General features: G+C 36.1%; 1 protein-coding gene and 1 long non-coding RNA gene across 2 annotated transcripts in view; one reads left to right on the forward strand and one right to left on the reverse strand.

Moving 5' to 3' along the window:
- The window catches only part of LOC146163087 (tubulin polyglutamylase TTLL7-like), a 32705-nt gene extending 25416 nt beyond the window's left edge, over positions 1-7289 (forward strand). The window contains exons 18-20 of the mRNA XM_083381710.1: positions 293-453; positions 1160-1399; positions 7140-7289. Coding sequence (XP_083237836.1) covers positions 293-453; positions 1160-1399; positions 7140-7281 — 543 coding nt within the window. The 3' untranslated portion in view covers positions 7282-7289. The remainder of the gene's footprint in view (positions 1-292; positions 454-1159; positions 1400-7139) is intronic.
- Positions 7290-16434: 9145 nt separating this feature from the next.
- Positions 16435-18654, reverse strand: LOC146163088 (uncharacterized). The gene is made up of 3 exons (XR_014494565.1): positions 18478-18654; positions 17577-17627; positions 16435-16749 (listed from the first exon to the last, which is right to left on the reverse strand). It is a non-coding gene; the product is annotated as an uncharacterized LOC146163088 (long non-coding RNA).
- Positions 18655-18872: the final 218 nt, after the last annotated feature.

Genomic DNA, 18872 nt, shown 5'->3' on the forward strand with positions numbered 1-18872 from the left:
GACCTGATAAAAAAGGCAACTTGGTGACAAAAATGCATTTTTACCGGTAAGGCGTACTCGCAAAAGTTAATTTTACCTAAACGCTGTCCCGACTTACTTTTATCACAGCATGTTGGGCTGTAGTGCTTAATCCTATTTTATTTGCATCATACTTATAATTTTTCTCTTTCTACTCATTTTTTTTATAATTTTCACCATTGTCCCCTTCTATGATCATTATCATTAGCTTTTCGCCATCTTTTGAATCACTTTTTTTTGTCATTATTATCTTCTTCTTATTATTCATCTCCAGGTGATCGACATTGTTCGAGGCAACGTGCGATCAGTGATGGAGCGCGTGTGGAGAAGTCCGGATGTTGAATCCCTGCATCTGATGCGCCTCTTCAACCGACTCTTCAACAGGATGCACTGGAGTCATGGTCAGGGGTTGTGGAACTGCTTCACAACGTCAAGGTAAGAACAACCTTTTGTTGGAAGAACTGAGGTTAAATTATGGATCAAGTACTATGCTTGGGACAGGGGTTCTTAAACTGGGTCCGTGAGCTTTTGGGGATAAAAAGTATATTAAACTGTATTTAACTCAGTCCTCGAAAATGAATAAAGTTCGTTTAAAAAGATTTTCAGTTTTCACGTTTAATTGTTATAGTACAGGGGAATGGGGGTCGGTAGGTCCTTGGGGGTACGTAGACTGGCTTTAGGGGGTCCATGAAGGCCTAATTAAAAGTCTTAAATTTTTAGAAGAAAATAGTTTAATTAAAAATTAAGCTTTGGCGTCTTCTCCTTAAATGAATTTAGACTTAATTTTAGTTTAACATTTGTTCGTCCGAAAACAGTAGATTTTTCAAGTCGACTTGTTTAATGACGTCATTTGTAAAAATTGCATGCAGACCATGCTCCACGCGAACCAAAAAAACATATTTTCACCTGTTCCTAATTATTCATTTATTTGTTTCAGAAAATCATCGCTGTAGTTTTGCAGCAATTAATGAATTCCTATGCTGGGGATAATAATAGCCTAACTAAGATTTTAATTATCGCAATTTAGTTTAGGTACAACCCGGAATAATTGCGCGACGTCCCTGAAAAAACCCACTCCAAAAACGAGTTTTATATTTTATTTTATTTCCAGAAATTAAACAAGCTATTATTTTTCGCCCAGCAACTCTTGGGAGACGATCTTCAGCAAAAGTACGGACTCTGTGAGTTGTACAGAGCTTGAATGTTGCCGACGCATCGCTCGTCTATGCAAGGACTGCCTGCTTATCGTCTATCAGTTCGCTAATGACGCGCGAACTCACAACAGTGGCGCGAAGATGGGCGAACCGACGCGAAGTTCCGCCGCTTCACTGACCGCACCTCGCAACACGGCGCCCATCTCACTTGAGGATATTCCACGAAGGTGAGCTTGTTATTAAGTCAATTAACTGATAATATGTTTGCTCGTGTGATAAACATTAATCGCTTGTATGGCGAAATTTTATACTGTGTTATCTCAGTTAAAATAATACAAGATGTACAAAAAATAGTACGTATACTATGTAAGTTTTAGATGTTTGAAATTTACGATACCCACTAAAAATAAAGTAATCAGGTGGCACTATATAAAGACGAATTGTATTGAGTTCTCGACAAATCATTTACAATTTTTTTAAGGGGGTTGCAGTTGATAAAGTGTGGTGAACTGGGGAAATAGAGCGGTATAGACCCTCATGTAGAACATTTGTTTTGGGCAACTAATTACTTCAGCATATAGCCTAAATAAAGTTGACTTAAATCACTGTTCACCTTCAATTACCAAATAAATGTTTTGTAAAACAAAATTCGAGGTAAAATCGACTCCTTTTGAAACATTCCTAAATCTTATTAGTTACCAACATATTAAATATTTACAAGAAGTTTTTTGCAACATTGTGTAAATGTGTATTTTTTAAATAACCCCTTGTCTTGTGCGTGTCTGTTATCAACAGAACATGTTTGGCTCCATATATTCTTCATATTTAGAATGCCACTTCCTAGAAATGTTTTCAACCGTTTTTACCTCCCCAGGTTTATTTTAAAGTCGAAATTTACGCTGTGTGTTTGACGTCACAGTGGATTTAGATTCTAGATGAAACAAAGAATAAATGCACAACAATGGTCTTTATATTTAGGACTGTTGGCACAATTGTTGGGCTTTCTCCCGCCAAACTAGAATGCCCTTTATATTCAGTGTACAACAAAAAACAAGACCGATTTAGAAAGACATTTTCGTCCAACCTGTTAAACTAGCTATGATTTTTGGAAAAAATGTATTTCTGATTCGGTCTTTTGTTGTACACTATTTAAACTATCTATAATTTGGAGAAAAAAAATTCCGGATTGGAAAAATTTATTATTGAAAACAGAAATGTTTGGAAGAAAAGTACTAACATTCTGTTTAAGATTTTTAACGCGGAGATTTCAACCATTTCTTTCCGGTAACTATGGGCGGGGCGGCATCGTGCAATAAACATTAATTTTTTTTCGTTGTTGTTATTCCAACGTCAAATGCGACAGACTTACAACGTCAGTGCTTGTAAATAAACCTGTGTGCTCTGCGATCTGATCCCCTTTTCTCGCAATAGCGGGCCTCCCCCCTAGAACGCGCGCGTTTTTTGTTTATTGTCCAATTCCAGTGACGTAGGGACTTGCCTTATTTGCTTACAATAGCGAAACAAAGCCCCTTGTTCGACCCTTTATGACGTTCGCTCACCTGCGTCGTTTAAAATCGACCTCAGGTCACGTGCCACAGCCGCGAATTCTGATTGGTCCAGCGCTCGTCCAATGGCAATCGATCGTTAGTTTAGTCATCGCCTTATAAACAACAACAAGGTTATTATTGTCACGTAGGCAGGTGGACCCTTACAACCCGCACCTTTTATGTCTTGTTTATCGAGTCTTATCAATAATGATGTGCGATTTTTTTCTACGCTTTTCTCTTTTTTTCCGTATTTAGTTACTTGTGCGTTTTTTGTGTTTTCGTGTTTCTTAAAAACAGGCGTAAACGGTTGGTTTACGCGCTTAGTTGAAAAACACCAAAATAAAACCCTTCCATAATAAAACGACTTTTTTATTTGTTCATTTGAATTTCCTAAAATAATTTAAGCAAGGAGTTGAAGACGTGGATGTATCAAAACCACGAAAAAGAAGTCTGAATTATTTAATTTAGAATTATTTTCGTAAATAATTTATACCTTTCTAAATGTTTAAACCTTGTAAGTTACCTCTGATTGGTAGTTTATATTATTTAGTCTGTTTATTGAGACGTAGTTAGGCCAGAATTCGCACTCCTTAACAATAACATCTCCATCAAAACACCAAGTAGCTCTAGCACCGAAATCGTTTATATATTTTTAAATTTTAATCACATTTGAGGGTTTCATTTTTTAATTTTTAATCAAGTAGCTTCAGAAAAACTCAGGAAATCGTTTTGCTTTTTTTGTAGCATTTCAGTTTTTTATTTTGATATAAAAAATAAAAAAGTCTCCATTAAGTCCCCATAGATACCAAATATTCTAGGCGTAAATTTGAGATTGCACAAGTCATCTTCCACACGCAAGCCCTTCACGTCATTTGGGGGTAATTACTGGCGCCCCATTCAAGGGGATTAACCCAAGGGGTGCGGTGTGCTCACCCATGCGAATGTTCCATGTAAATAACCTCAAATGGCAGCGAAATCGTGCCTCATGTCAACACATGCTGTTCATTCAGTACCAAACAAATGCTTATGTCCTGCCTGAACTAATTTGCCTGGCGAAACTTTTGGCTTTACAAACCCCTTTGGTTGTTTCCATGTTTTACTCTCGCGTTTTTGTTTTCATTATTTCCTCTAGCGCAGTGGTTCTACCCCTGTGTTAAGTTTATAGTTAATAGCAGTCTTGTAAACAAGGCATTTCAAAGTTATTTAAAAAAAATGAAGTCCAAGTGAAAAGTCTTTTAAAAAAAGAACAAGTTCAAGTCCCATCCCAAGTCATTTGCTGCCCAAGTCCAATCTTTTTTTTTTTTTTTTTTTTTAGCAGGCCGAGCCTCGTTATTCATCAGAACCAAACAAATGTTTATGTCATCTTGCTTGAGATAATTCGCTCGGCGTTTTCTTGTTTTGCAAACTTCTCGCCGTCAGGTCGGGTTTGCGTAAAACAAAACTTTTACTAAAAAAAAATTCAATTAAAATAAAATCTTTCACATTATTTACAACACTTTCCTTTTAAGTTATCTAAATTTTGATAGCTGTTTACTAGTTAGGATCAATGTGACTGGGGGTTGATAGCATAAAATAAATATCAACGCCCATACACTGGATAGCGTTTATTAAATGTTTCAAATAATTATTTTGACATGGTAAAAATAATTTAAAGTGTCAACACAATAGATAATATTAAAAGTATGACAGTTATTTGCTTCCAAATTTTGGTTTTGAACCAATTTTGTTTGCTTTTTCCGATAAAATAACCACGATAAACTCACATAATTTTCATATAATTTCATTTATGATTTGTCTTTCTGTGATGAATAACTTCTCGTAGCGAAGAATAAAACGAAGAAACCGACATTTTTTAGTTAATTTACCCAGAACTCTGGTGATTTCAACTTTGTTCCGCAACTTTAATGAAATCGCCAAACAAATTAGCCGGGAATTCATAGAATTCGCTGTTTTTTTTGTTCTGAGCAATTTAAACCACTGTAAGATGACTCTAAATTGCATGACTGTAGCACCGGTGATATCACGTCAGGTTTGAAGTGTGGAAATAATCGCACCAACGATTCACGTTTTCCGCGATTATCTGTAACACGAGCAACAACAAAATCCCGGCCGAAAAACAACAACAACTTTGCAAAATGAATCAATTCATAATAGCAGCAGAAAAAACGTGTTTCGGGAAATTTTGTAAGTTTAACGCGAAAACAATTTACTTTTATTTTACCTAAAAAGATGACGTCTTGACGTCATAAACATGACGTCATGCACCAGTAAATCATGGCTTCACCTTTCGTGTGCCTCGAATTTACATCGACCCTTCTTCGCAAGTTTCTCGGTACAAAAAAGTCGTACGCATTTTTCGAAAAAAATCTCGATTTATTTTTCTTTCCCGCGCGTCTCTTTGTTATGTCTGGCGTGGCGTTGTGACGTCACAGAAAGCAAACCGCCAACTTTCGGCTTTCGTCATCGAAAGATCGTGTATGGAAAAAAATCGAGAACAAACTTTAAACTGGCTATCGTCGCATCTTTGCGCCAATTTAACAAACAGAAGGAGCTACTGTGACGTACTTGGGGGGGCAATGTACCCCCCTAACCCCCGTATGTAAACATCCGACAATAGAACAATTCTGGACGATCCGTTGCAATAAATCACTGAGGAATGTTTCGAGACATAAACAAAATTACTTAAATTCATTCCACGTCTAACTACAACCTCCAGCCATTATTTGTTCCACAACCACTTTCTTGTAGTTTTACCGCGCTCGTTAAAAGCTCGTGATAAGTTGCGTAAACATGGCGAAATATTTGCTCACGTTTCAATTCACCGAAGAAGCAGCACACAAAGCGGTTCGGTGATTCAGCGATAAAACGTGCCTCTTGTACAAAGTGTGGAATGTAGACAGCAAATATGTTCCGGCTATTCATCACATCACACAGACACCATTGGGCTGACATAGCATGACATAACATACAACCTGTTTGCATAATACAGTCGATTTAAAAAAAACACTTCTACTTTTTATCGTGATTAAATAGCTGTCAGAAAAGTTAAGTCTGTTTGTTGGAATATAAAAGAAAGTATCATTTGCTGTATATTACAAATCGTTAGATGGATTTAATTCGATTTATTTGGTTATTTCGATGAAACAATTCGTGATACCTTTAGGGGAATTAAGTAAAGTCTAAATCTTTTAAAATAACTTGTAACGCCAAGATTTTTTTCGTCACTTATTCGGCATAATGATAAGAATCACATATTGCTAGAAATAACAGAATTTATAGTTTAATTTACCAAAAAAAAAACGTTTATTTGTCCCTGTCTTAAAAAAATTGACAGTTTTTACGCTTTAGAAAAAGGTAAAGCCTATATTTATTTGTTGCGGGGACACAAAATAACAAAGACAGGCGCTAGTTGGGATATTTGGATATTTAACAAGCACTAGAATCGATCCCACATTGTCACACTTCACAGTAAATTACCTGAAACATCGCCCCTTTTAATCTTTCCGATCACAAGCAACGACTTGTGCATTAGGCACGCTACACTGAACGCTTTATTGCGTCCATTGATTTGTGCGCGGTGCGCTTCCAACGTAATTAGGCGCGCTCTTTTTATTTTGTGTTTACGTCAGTCCACATCTCTGGCCTGATTAAACGACCACAAAAGCGGTTTCTTTTGACCCTTTTTTAAATGCAATTCAGCAATGTCTTTTTTTCACACCTTATTCCAGGTGCGCCGGATTAAAAAACAACACACTAGAACTGGCGATAAAATGGCACGAGAAAAATAAGAAAAAGGCAAACATGACGCTTCGATAAATCCGGGTCGGTGCAGTGTCGCTAAAACTTACATTTTTTATGTAGACGAATTGTACAACCGACACGATTAATATATTTACCATGCAATAAAAGCCAGACTCGGGACAGAATAAGAATTCCCGAGTCCCAAGTCCGACGTGCGCATGCGCAGTACCAAGTGCGAAATCGATAGGGTCGCAAACTGTAAATTGTGAAACTGGGATAATAACATAGGACGGAATATTTTCCAACCACGTTTTGGGCGAGTGAAATATATGACACTCCTCATAAGCGGATTGCTGAATGTCAACTTACTTTAGTTACGTGTATAGGTGGATATAAGGCTAATGTACAGCACCGGGCCTGGCTCGACTTTATATTTTTAGGCGGAGTCTGATTTGGTAGTTCCACAACCATCAACTACTTTGGGCCATTTTGTGCTGAGCCACCCAAATCATGCTTAGCATCCTAGCACAAGAGGAAAAACAGTTTCCAACTTCAACTGTGTTACTCCAAAGAAAATGCAAATTTATACAAAATAGTGACGTCATGCAGATACACCCCCTAACTTTGTCGCACCCCAGAAACTTATTTTCCATCTCATTCAATTTTCCTTTTCGTCCAGATTTTCTCGGGGATTCACCTCTTCTGTGACGCGACAAAATCAATTGTTGACGTCACAACGTCGTGCGCCCCCGACCTTGACCGGGCGAAGGTCATATGACGTCAGCAGTAGTGGAACAACGACCTTGAAGAGCTACTCGTGACCTTCAAGCTGCTGAGAAAAGAGGATGAGTGCTGGGTAGATTCACGCTGCAGTCGAGTGGAACTTTATTAGGGAAAAAAGGGAGCGTCTATATTTTGCTTACGTTTTTTGTATTAGATAAAAAAATATTTTTTTAAACAACATATTGTTTAATATAATTGCTAAATTTAGACAAATGTAAGACGCTTCATCCATTCGGTAAATGTCGCGCAAAATTAGTTTTAGTTTATGCACCAATTCAAAATCAAATGGAATTCCAAATACATCATTTCTTATCATTTTCCACTTAGACGCAATCCAGGTAAAGACTCCAACCTTCTGCAAAACGCTCGATATTATAAATGTCAATATGTTGGTTAACAAAGGCCTTTTAACTCTCATTACCTTTCTTCCATATAACTTCACAATCGATAACAGAGAGATATTTCCCGAAATGTTTTCTGTCAAGAATTTGGCAAACCTTAAGCTGTCAAATATCTCTTTACGTTACTCTGCTCTGGTTTAGAGGCTTGCTGTTCGAATCGATTGTCTAAAATCGCAAATAACAAAGAACCCTTTACTTTAGCTCCACTTTAAAGTGACGATTTCTACTTTTGAGCCACGTAATTTCTCATCTATTTTTTTCACTTTTTTCGTGCTATAAATCCGAACTGCAGTTTTAACCTGACTGCCCCTCCCCCCAAAAAAATCCAGATTACATAAAGCCATTAGTAAACTGCTGAGCGGCATTAGTTGTGCTTTGGTGGTTTGGTGGTAAACCACTGAACGCCGGAGCCTTTAGGCAAAACACCGGATGGCATTAATTAGTTATGATTTCACTCGCATGTGGCAATAGCAGTCAGTCGTGGCAAGTCATGTCGGTTTTTGTGTTTAAAACGCGTGTAAATAAGCACCTCCCTAGGGAGAGCGGGCAAAAATAAACGACCTGGGCACTTTTAGAGAAAAACTACTGAATTTTTTTGCAAGACGACGAAACATTTATTCCCAGGGGGCAAAAAAATTGAAAAAACAATTTGATTTTGTACTAGAAAATCAAAACTGGCTTTATTTTTAATAAAAAAACATTTATCTTGTTTTAAAAGTTATTTTTTTATCCTGTTTGAAAGTCAAATTGCTATCATTTCCTAATATTAAGTAGTTGCCTTATGTTGGGCATCGAAAAAGCAAAATGATTGTGCATTAGAAAATCAAAACTGGCTTTATTTTCCTTCTAAGTATATTTCTCTCAAACCATGAGTAACCTTTTCGAATTTTTTATCCTGTTTGAAAGTAAGTTGTTTATCATTCCGTAATAATAAGCATTTGCTGTATGTTGGACAGTTACCAATAAGGACACCCGCTTCTACTGAGGACGCTTTTCATATTTCCACTTCTTCCTACAGACCTAGAGCAGGGTTCACGAAATTACGGCCCCAAATTAATAATTCCGCCCCGGGAGATATTTCCCGTAACACGGTTAAAAATAGTAAAAACGGCAATGTTTGTATCATGCAAAGTTGAGCTAAATTTTGAAGAAACTTTCAACTAAGGCACAATTCTATAAACCTTAAAATATATTTTAGTATTTTTTATGTTTGATCCTTTCGTCTAATAATAGTCAAGTTAAATAAGTTTAAAACAAAATATTAAATCCGGGCTGCGATTACCATTCCTTACAGTTATTTTATGAAACAAGTTTGATGACCCTTAACCAAGAGTTTTCCAATTCACTGCAGTTACATTGTTGTTCTTAGACATGTGACCCACGGTTTGACTTAAAAATGTGGCCCAATTAAAAAGATACTGCACGATATCACAAAGTCACGTAATAACAGGACGATTAAAAAGTTAACCTTAAGATAGCTGAGGTTATTTATCGATGTAGTGCAGAAAATGCAACTAAAATCTAGTTAAATACACTCGAGATTATAACCTGGTAAAAAATCTGGAAAGAAAAACTTTCACCACTAGTAAAAACCTCAAAGTCTAGAATATATTTTCAAGTGCTGTTCGTAGAAATGCGTTCATGTGGATACTACTATTGTTACTGTCGTTCCTCTCACTTAGTTTGTTGCTTGCTTGCTTATAAATCACCCGAAGATTTTTTTGCAAAGATTTAGTGCCTTTTGTAAATTTCACCTCTTCTACAATCCATTGCATTTTTATCGCGCACATTTATCAATCCTTTGTAGAAGCTTCGTTTAATTCAAAACTATAGCAATCGATTTATGTTCAAGCCCAAAACGAAGTTGCGATCGTTGTTCTATTATTAAATAACATTTTAAGATTGGTTCACACATAAAGCGTTGCCAGCGTTAACGGCAAATTTCCTCGCTCCTAACCGAAAGCGTCAAAGTTGAACTGTTTCAACTTTTCCGCAACCGAAAGCGTTTTTACGCTTTAGATGTTGACGTTTTCCGTTAAATCCTAAACGCGTCCAGTGTAAACCTTAACGATTAGGTCACAGAGTATTCCCTGTTTCTGAAGCGATATATTAAGAATGAGCTGCTTTGCTTTAAGCCAGTGATGGAAGTAATTTGAACAGAGGCAGAGACACATCGTGTGACCGCTCGAAAAAATCTTTAAACTATAGGCCAAGGAAACTAAAACGTTGGAAATTAAATTAAAAAAATTCCGTAAGATCATCTCATTGGTTAACTATGCCAAGCAATATTATATTTAATTTTTTAAATATTTGCAAAATCGTTGCTCACAGTTATAGCTTGATTTTTATTCCACGCTTTTGCTTTTTCCACTGTGTTATCTCTTACCAAAAACGAGTGCTGTGGAGTTGGTTTGTCTCGAATAAGTCCACGTAAAACTACCCGAGTCCCGAGTCGGACGTATGCGCAGTTCCAAATTTAAAAACTGTAAAGGCAGCAAACTTTAATCTGTAAAGTGGAATATTTTCCAACTATGTGATATAGGTGGATAAATTATATGTAACCCCTGTAAGTGGATTGCTGAATATCACCTTACTTCAGTTACGTGTAGGGGGGAAATACAGGCTGTATTTGGTCTGAGTCAGAATCGGGAAATCAGACTAGGGTTCGTTTTTAACCTGGAGTCTCCGCGGTTATTTTTAACTCCGCAGCCCTGCTATTAAAGTACAGACTTCTTATGTGTTTTAGTTTCTAGTTTGTCAAATTTTTCAGCGCTTTTCATAATAATCAAGTCTAAGTTCACGTTTTTTCACTCGTAATCACCTTTGTTATCGTCTTTTAACTTCTAATGTTGCGCCTTTCTTGATTGTTTTGAAAATCGTTCTAGTTTTTTCTACGTAGCTGTATCGTAAAATGTTCACTGTTCTTAGAAAATAAAACAGCACTTATCAAAACTTAAACATGAATTTTTAGCCGTTACTTTGCTGCTATCGGTATCGCTAAAATGTTGCAATTTCATACCAGGAGAAATATCTTCATTTCCAAAAGCGGATCAAGTGAAAAGCTACAACAAAGTTGAAAACTTGTGCAGGAAATTGTTTTTTTGTAAAGTTTTTGGCTCGAGAATGGGGCATTTAGGCCACCAGAAATTCTAAGAAAATATACAATATCATTTGGTATATTTTCACGCTTTTTAGAAAAATTACTTCTTTTCTTTAAACAAGAGTTTCTGTCATTTTTCCGTATTGTTTGCAACTTCCTCAAATTTTGAGGAAATTTTGCTCCGAACCAATTTGAATTATCATATCCATATAAAACTACTGCAGGCGGCGACCCAACCTAATCAAACTGCGACACATTGTTATTCGGCGACCCACTGCTTGAGAAACACCGGTACATGCGGATCGCGAAATTGAGCCTTTTTATTGGCTAAACCTAACACATGTGTTTAACCATGGGAAGGTGGAGTTTTGTTTCAATCAAACCGAAACTGAAACCCGGTTTGGATGCATTCAAATAGAAGTCGCCGAAATACGCGTTTTTAAATAGGGCGTTTTTATTGTTTGAACCAAACACACGAGCTTGTAGTTTAACCTAGTTAAGGTAAAATTTTGTTTGTGTTCGAGTCTAGACCATTGCAGCCTCGTCGTGTTTTCATCGAGCAGTTTACTCATCGCTCGCATTACGAGCTCATCAATTATGAATTGTGTCGCGATAAACTTGCTGCCACTGCGCCCTACTATGACGTAACAATATCGAGCCCCCGGGCGCTATGTTAAAGCAGATGAGTGACGATTATTTCGCGAAAAAAGACGAAGTTTGTGATTCGCTGATGAATGCAAAATGATGTTTTCGCTAATTTAGTGAAAAAATACCTAAAGTTATTATTGACTTTTTTGTAACTTTTTTCTTTTCGCTTTTTTAATTGTAATAAGTAAAAAATCCCTAACCAATATCAAACTACTTATAAATGCAAATACTTTCTACACTTCATACACATTTTCTGTTTGCCCAGCTATCACCATGATATTTATATATATATATATAAAGTTGTATAGTGTAGTATTTTGTCTAAATATTACCTCACATGTTATCACCCTAACCAAATAAGGTTTACCAATTTCTCCAGAACACTTAAAAATTCGTTTGTGGCGACATTAATGCTCTTACAACGCGGCATAAATTAACACTTTTTCTAGTCACAAACACGTGAAGTTTGAGCGCTGATTCCGATTAAGTTCTGCTTGTTGTAACTTAATTATGCTGAGGTTATTGGATGTTAGCGTTTTGCGGAAATTTGCGTAAAGTGTGGTATTCTCTCTACACAGGATGCGATGAAATATTTAAAATGTTGTTGGCCAAGATTTTAACATCCGTAGAAAACCTTAAAGCTAAGTAAAATTGAACAAAGTGATAAGTGTAAACATATTGAGTTTCAAATCAGGCCGCAATTTGATTTTATGTTCTGAAACCTAATTCGGCCTATCCTCGAATTTGATGTTCAAAGAAGAAAACTCGATTTTGAATCGAAAAAATGGCTGAAATGCACATATTAATTTTGTCCTAATTATATTCTAGTTGAATGGATTCTTTAAAAATTCATTGAAATGTTAGGAAGAAATATCCAGATGAACCTGACATCAGCAGATGCTACTAATGTAAGGTTGTCATTCAAATCTTACTTTGAAGGGCTCTAATTGGCAAAACCAAAAACCTCCACAATGCAAAGACGGTTATTGTCCGGCAAAATAAGCTTGGAAATATTCCCTAAATGTCACTCGCCTTGCTAACAATACAACTCGGTGTATTTTGTTTTGTGTCGCGTCCTAATTGCGATGCCAGATCCCTATCTTTTGAAATGCCTTTGTTTTCGGAAAATCGATGAAGACCTCTCTTACTTCAAATAGCTCACTTGGAAGCGTTGTACCAATCATCTGAACTCAAAAACCCTTCATAATAATTTTTTTGGCTAATTTGGATAATAAAGAAGTTATTTGCGAAAAACTACAAACTCCCACCGCAAATTATTTCAATGACTCAAGTTTAACATAAACATCTTACACGCGTAAACCCAAGATTTTTGTTATGGGGCATGAACAAAGAAATGACGTCACTAAGTTACGTCAAAACGTGACGTCATTAATAAGTGGCCATACGAACACCATACACAGTTCGTTTTTTTTACACCAGGGGTTCCCAACCTGCGGGCCATGAGCTTTTTTCAAGGGGGGCACAAAACATTAAACAATATTATTTTTTTTAGTTTATCATCTCTAAGTCTTCTCCATTCTAACTACCGGTTACTGTATAAACCATTTTTTTTAATTAAAATGACGTTTCCTAATTTTAAGGGGGGCATTGATTTCTCAAAATTTTTAAAGGGGCCACCATATAAAAAAGGTTGGGAATCCCTGCTATACACACTTCGTTTTTTTGTGTTTTTTTTCTTAGGCTGGAGTGGAAAACTACGAATTTATTTGTTTTAACTAAGTTGTCCAAACTTTTAATTTTGGTGGTGCGGTGAGACGCACGGTGCTTATGGGCTTAAACACATTTAACATGCACCAAGAACAAATTTGAGTTTTTGCATTCACGTTTAAGATAAGCGGAAAAACTTGTTCGCAATTTATGTTTGAAAAAAGCCTTCAAAAAATTAGGAAGCCGGAAAGCAGGGCTTTAGAATAATGTTTCCGCACTGAGGGTCCATGGACCCTAAAAGGAATCAAAATAAAGCTTGTAGGTATTAAGTCTATTACGAAAGCACTCGTAAAATGGAAAAAGAAAAATATTTTTTTTTTGTTGATATCTAAGTATTGAAAGAAGCGGAAAAACATATGTTGACCCTCCCTTCTTGGATCAGACTCTAAAGTCTCATCAGAAATAAAACGCAACAGAAATGTATGCGAGTCTTTCTGTGAGTGGCAGGACTTTCCCGACTTAGCTTCACCTCTGACCCTAAACCACAGAGACCTTTTTAATAAGCCACTAGGTTGAAGAACGAGCTGTCGGGAAAAAACTCCAAAGTATTTTATCACTCGTCTCATTTCTTACCGCAGCGTTGGGTCGTCGCAAGTACAAATATCCCAGGGGATTATTGGGGCATCTGCAAGACATCGGGTTATTGCCGAACCCACATTAACCGATATCCGAAACCTGCAACAAGTGGTGGCTTGATATAAGGGATGTTCGATTCTAGACATTTTATTTCAAACCGACACTCGATATTTTGAACAAAACTATCTCGATCCGAATCGATACAAATGACGTCATTGTTATGCCAAAGTAAGCAAAATATATAAAATTAAAACGTTTAAAGCGATTTTTAGAATTTTTTTAATTTTTTAGACCTGCTTTTGACACTTTAAGAAGTTAAGTTACCTCTGGTTGTTGACATTGTAGATTGTAGGGTGATTTAATTCTGCATATTTAAATCCGCAAGCTGTTTACTTTTGCAAATGTCTGACAAACTCTATCTCATATTTTCGTGTTGTTATGAGGTTGTCAGGTCAAACTATGCAGAGCTTTAATCAAAAATGCATAACCTGACGCTTGGTGTACAAAGGCCAAGATATAAGCGACGGGCTTATGTGTAGAAAAGCAGATTCGTGGAGATACGACCGAAAAGGTCATTGATCTATGAACGCAAGATACAAAATAGGCCAAGACTTTGTAAAATCACGTTCCATATCAAAATGCTACCAAACCTTTTTTGTGTAAGACATTCATGTAAACAAAAATTATATATCTATAATATTTAACAATTGCGTCACATCTTTTATAAGTGGTGCTTTGAATTACTTCTTCTTCGAATTAACTAAAGTTCGTATCGAAACGTCGAAATCAAAATGATGTCGATCTACTCGACCTTTTTGGCTTTGCAACTCACTATCAAGCTATAATATTTAACTTCTGTTACCTGAACGTATTGCTTTATATAATTGTTGTTTCCAGTATTTGATAAATCTTTATGAGAGATAACAGCTGGAGGTTGTAGTTAAATGTACACATGGCAACAAAGCCCTTACTTATAGGAGTATGTGTCATTTAAAAAAAAAAGATTTAAAATGTTCAAACGTCTTTGTGGGGTTTGATATTCAACACGGATAAATGTCAACATATTAATATAAACTAAATATACCCCTAGTGTAGATTCTAAGCCGTTTAGCTCCGAATAGTTACATGTGTGGCAGTTATATGTTTATAATAAGAGATCACTTGGCAAGCGCGGCCATATTGCGTCTCCAAGCGTCGTTGATTGAATCCCGTTTCATCTCTCCTACATTATTAATGCCAGCTCTTAAGGTCCCCAATATCCCGCTTGTGGATTTATTGCGACTCGTTTCACTTTTGCCGTTAAGTCTTCCCGTTTAATCACAACGCAAAGATTCACTTGGATCGATTGTTCGCTTCCCCAGTTCTGACTTCTCTTATTGCGTACAAAGGTTAGAGTTTTCGTTCTGAACATGCGCCTGAATCTTAATGGTGAAAAACAAATGATTCTGGTTGCACATCAATAATGAATATCAAACTAGCAGGCGCTGCAAATCTTATTAAAACTGAAAATCAGTTTGTTTGGATGTCATGCGATTAATATATTTCACTCCTAAAAGCATTATTGGTAGCTTACCTCAATAAAGGCGTAAAATCGTTGTTTTTTGAAGCGTTTTTTTATTGATTCCGTTAGGATGGTTAGATGGAATCAGTTTTAATCTACTTTTTAGTTCTGCAAAATACAATTTATTCAACATGCTTTTGTGGTCCAACTATTATAACCGCAAAAATGGAAACGGAAAATACAACTTCATGATTTTGAAATACTGCCCTAATCGCTTGATATTTCGGACCGTGTTTCCAAACATCTTTGTCTAATTTGCTTGAATTTGCCGTTTTGTCTCTTAGGGTAATTTTAACCAAGTCTTCCCTTTTGGGGTTCACAATTCTTAGCTCCATATTGCCTCGATAAAGGTATAAGATTTTGCACAAACATTAGTCATGGTGATAGACCATCGCACAATTCGTGTTTTCTGGTTTGTTCGCAATTTATGTTTGAAAAAATCTTTAAAAAATTAGAAAGCCGGAAAGCAGGGCTTTAGAATAATGCTTTCGCAATGAGGGTCCACGGACCCCAAAAGAAATCAAAATAAAGCTTGTAGGTATTAAGTCTATTACGAAAGCACTCGTAAAATGGAAAAAGAAAAATATTTTGTGTTGATATCTTAAGTATTGTTAGTTGGACACAGCATTACGTTTAAAGTGCGTCAGTGTTTTACAAAGTCTGGGCTAAAAAATAGAGGTCGGCAGGCTTAAAACCACTGCCTGTGATGTTTTTTGTGAGTGTTTTGCCATAAAACGCATTATTTAGGAAGAACTGAGAATGCTTTTTTGACAAAGCTTGTATATCAACTTCAACAATGTCTTATCTTATACCTTTGTCGTTTTTTTTTTTTTGGGGGGGGGGGGTATTTTTTTGCAAGTTTTATAAACGCTAAAATTTTCCCTATAGATAGATATTTCTCAACCTTTACCATTTTAACATACTGTGCCACCTCTTTTTAGGAAATCAACTAAGATTTAAACATTTTCCTGCTATTGGCGTGGCCCACTTACAACTCAAAAACAAAAAATCAATCTTAGAGCATTTTGATTTCAATGCTATAACCCTCGGCTGCAATTCTGCAATGATTAATCCCTGTGGATTGGCAGCATATGCCCAACTGTCCATATCGTGTATGTGTGCAACGCTAAACGAATCACGAGCCTTTATAAACGCAACAAGCCAAAGGTGTTCTCACAATAAAATGTATTAAAACCCTCTCAGGTAATTCGATTCGAGACGAACCGATTCTCGCAAAGTAAAAAGCCGGGAAGCAGATGGCAGTACGTAACATGAACGACAAAAAGCACATTTTATCACAGAAACCACGAAAATAACGTTAAAATAAATAGGTACTTAAGCAGACACTAGTGTAATTATATAAGACGGCAACGCTGTGGCCCGCTTCATTGAGATGCAGCAAAAGAAGAAGAAAGAAGTTTGAAGAAGTTTTTCTAGTTTGCGGCGCTGGTTACGACTCCTACTTGCGACTTGACACCCATTCGTAGTTGCTCTGTAAAACAAATAATAATAAATTAAGCTTTAGCAAACAGTTGCTACAATTTCTTTTAAAATTACCTTTTGGTTAAAATTCTTATAGCATTGTTTAATTTTCTTAATTATCAAGCGTTCAAACTTGCTTTATATAAAACAAAAATTGTACTTAACATGTACTTAAATGCTTATATATAGTAAACGTTTTGGTATTTAATAGTCCCTACAATTTTCGTTTTTTTTGTATTTTAGTTTTTTTAGTTAAATCTTGTTCTGCATAATATTGTAAACGTTTTTGTTTAGTCTCCAAAACTTAAAACCTTTAAAACGACCCCAGGGTTGCACGGTTTAGCAAATGACAGTTTGTATTTTTTAAGTCAGTTTTCAATCCACTTTTCGAGAACGCATATTCGGTTTCCTGCAGCTTTGTAAGGTCAACCTCCGATGGAAGCCATTAGAGCGGCTTAAATGAAAAAAAAAGTATTTTTTCGGTTTTATTTTAAAATAACTTTTCGCAGAAAACTGTTGATGATTCATTACCATAACACGTGAAATTTGCGCGAATTTAAGCGCTATAATTATTATCATTTGAGACAATTCAGCCACGCTAGCATACTTTTAAAAGCATGTTAAAAAAATGGGATTTTTTATCATTTTTTTATTTTTTAAAATTGTTGAAGCTATCGTTCTACAAAAACGTTTTTCTGAACTGTAATTTATAGTGACTTTTTTGGCGTTTTTTTTCGTTTCTCGTGCTCCGCGTTTTTGTTTTTTTGACGTTTATTTTGTGTGTTTTAATATTTTTTGTTGCAAATTACAAAATTTGTAAACTGTAAGAATACTCACAGAAAATGGTGTGGACTCTTCCTTTTCTTTCAAAGTGTCTCTGGCCAGCGCCTGGAAATAAAAGCGAGGTTAGAATCGATGGAGCAACCTTAAAGTGACGCAAAGTCGAACCAACGTCAGAATTAATGCGACCGCTCGCTACAATCCCAGCGGAAACAATCACAGCCTTCGGATTATTTCGACGTCAACTCGCTAATCAGGGCTAAACGGGTCAACCGAACGCTTTAGAGCTGCCACCAGTAATTTGAAATAAATCGAATGCAAATTGTATAAACACTGACATTTTTGCTCATCTACCCTGCTATATATAAACTCTTGCTACAAGGCATAATATTAATCAAATAATATTTTATGTTTATGAAAGCTGCATAACAATGCTATTTAATTACCAGTGGAGCTAATATTTTATTACCCTGATATAGGCTTTTAGTTTTTACCATTATAGTAGAAATTTTATTCAAATCTGAGTCGGTTGTTATTTTTTTAAAACAATCGAATAAGACCAAGAAAAGTTTGTCAATTTTTTTTTATTTAAATTATGTTGTAACAACGAACTTCAAGGCAAATCTATTTTTTCCCTAACAAGAAATGAGCCGCTCACTCGCAGGGTTTAACAATTTGAATAAAACGAAGTAAAAAAGTTTTTAAAATAAAAAACAACATTATGGATTTTGGGATTTTCCCTCAAAACTACAAAATGAGTACGCCTGTACAGAAGTCAGATGTAAAAAAATAAACAATAAATTAAATATTAAAACGGGCCAAAAAATTCTTCGAAACGTTTAAAATTCTATTTACTTCTGTATGGGCTTTGATATTCTTACTACGTCCAACTACAACCTCCAGCCATTATCTTAATTTTTATTCGAAACTTACTACAAACAGCAATCAAGCCCCTCACCCGCAGTATTTGCAGCAGTGTAGCTCTGTTGTCTTGCTGCACAGCGTTGCTTATGGCGTCGTCGTACTTGCCATAGTTGACCGAGGCCCCCGAGGCCTGGCGCCGGCTGGCCGTCCGGTAGTTCAGGCCCTGGTCTCCCCCCGAGGCCGGAACCGGGCCGGCCGCAAAATCGGCGGTGTCCCTGAAACAAATTAAAAAATGTAGTTGTACTAATCAGTTTCTGGATAAAATTGAAATTAATGATATTTCAGTCTTTTTCGACAAATCAGCGTTTTCACCAAAATAAAAATAAGAATTTGTCGTTTTTTCAAACTCTAATTTAAAAATTGGATAAAAATCTTTTTGGTAAAGTTAATACTAAATAATTTATCTTTCAAAAACTTCTGAGACGTTTC

The sequence above is a fragment of the Ascidiella aspersa genome, chromosome 2 (assembly GCF_963924565.1).
Source record: "Ascidiella aspersa chromosome 2, kaAscAspe10.2, whole genome shotgun sequence".
Classification (NCBI taxonomy): Eukaryota; Metazoa; Chordata; class Ascidiacea; order Phlebobranchia; family Ascidiidae; genus Ascidiella; species Ascidiella aspersa.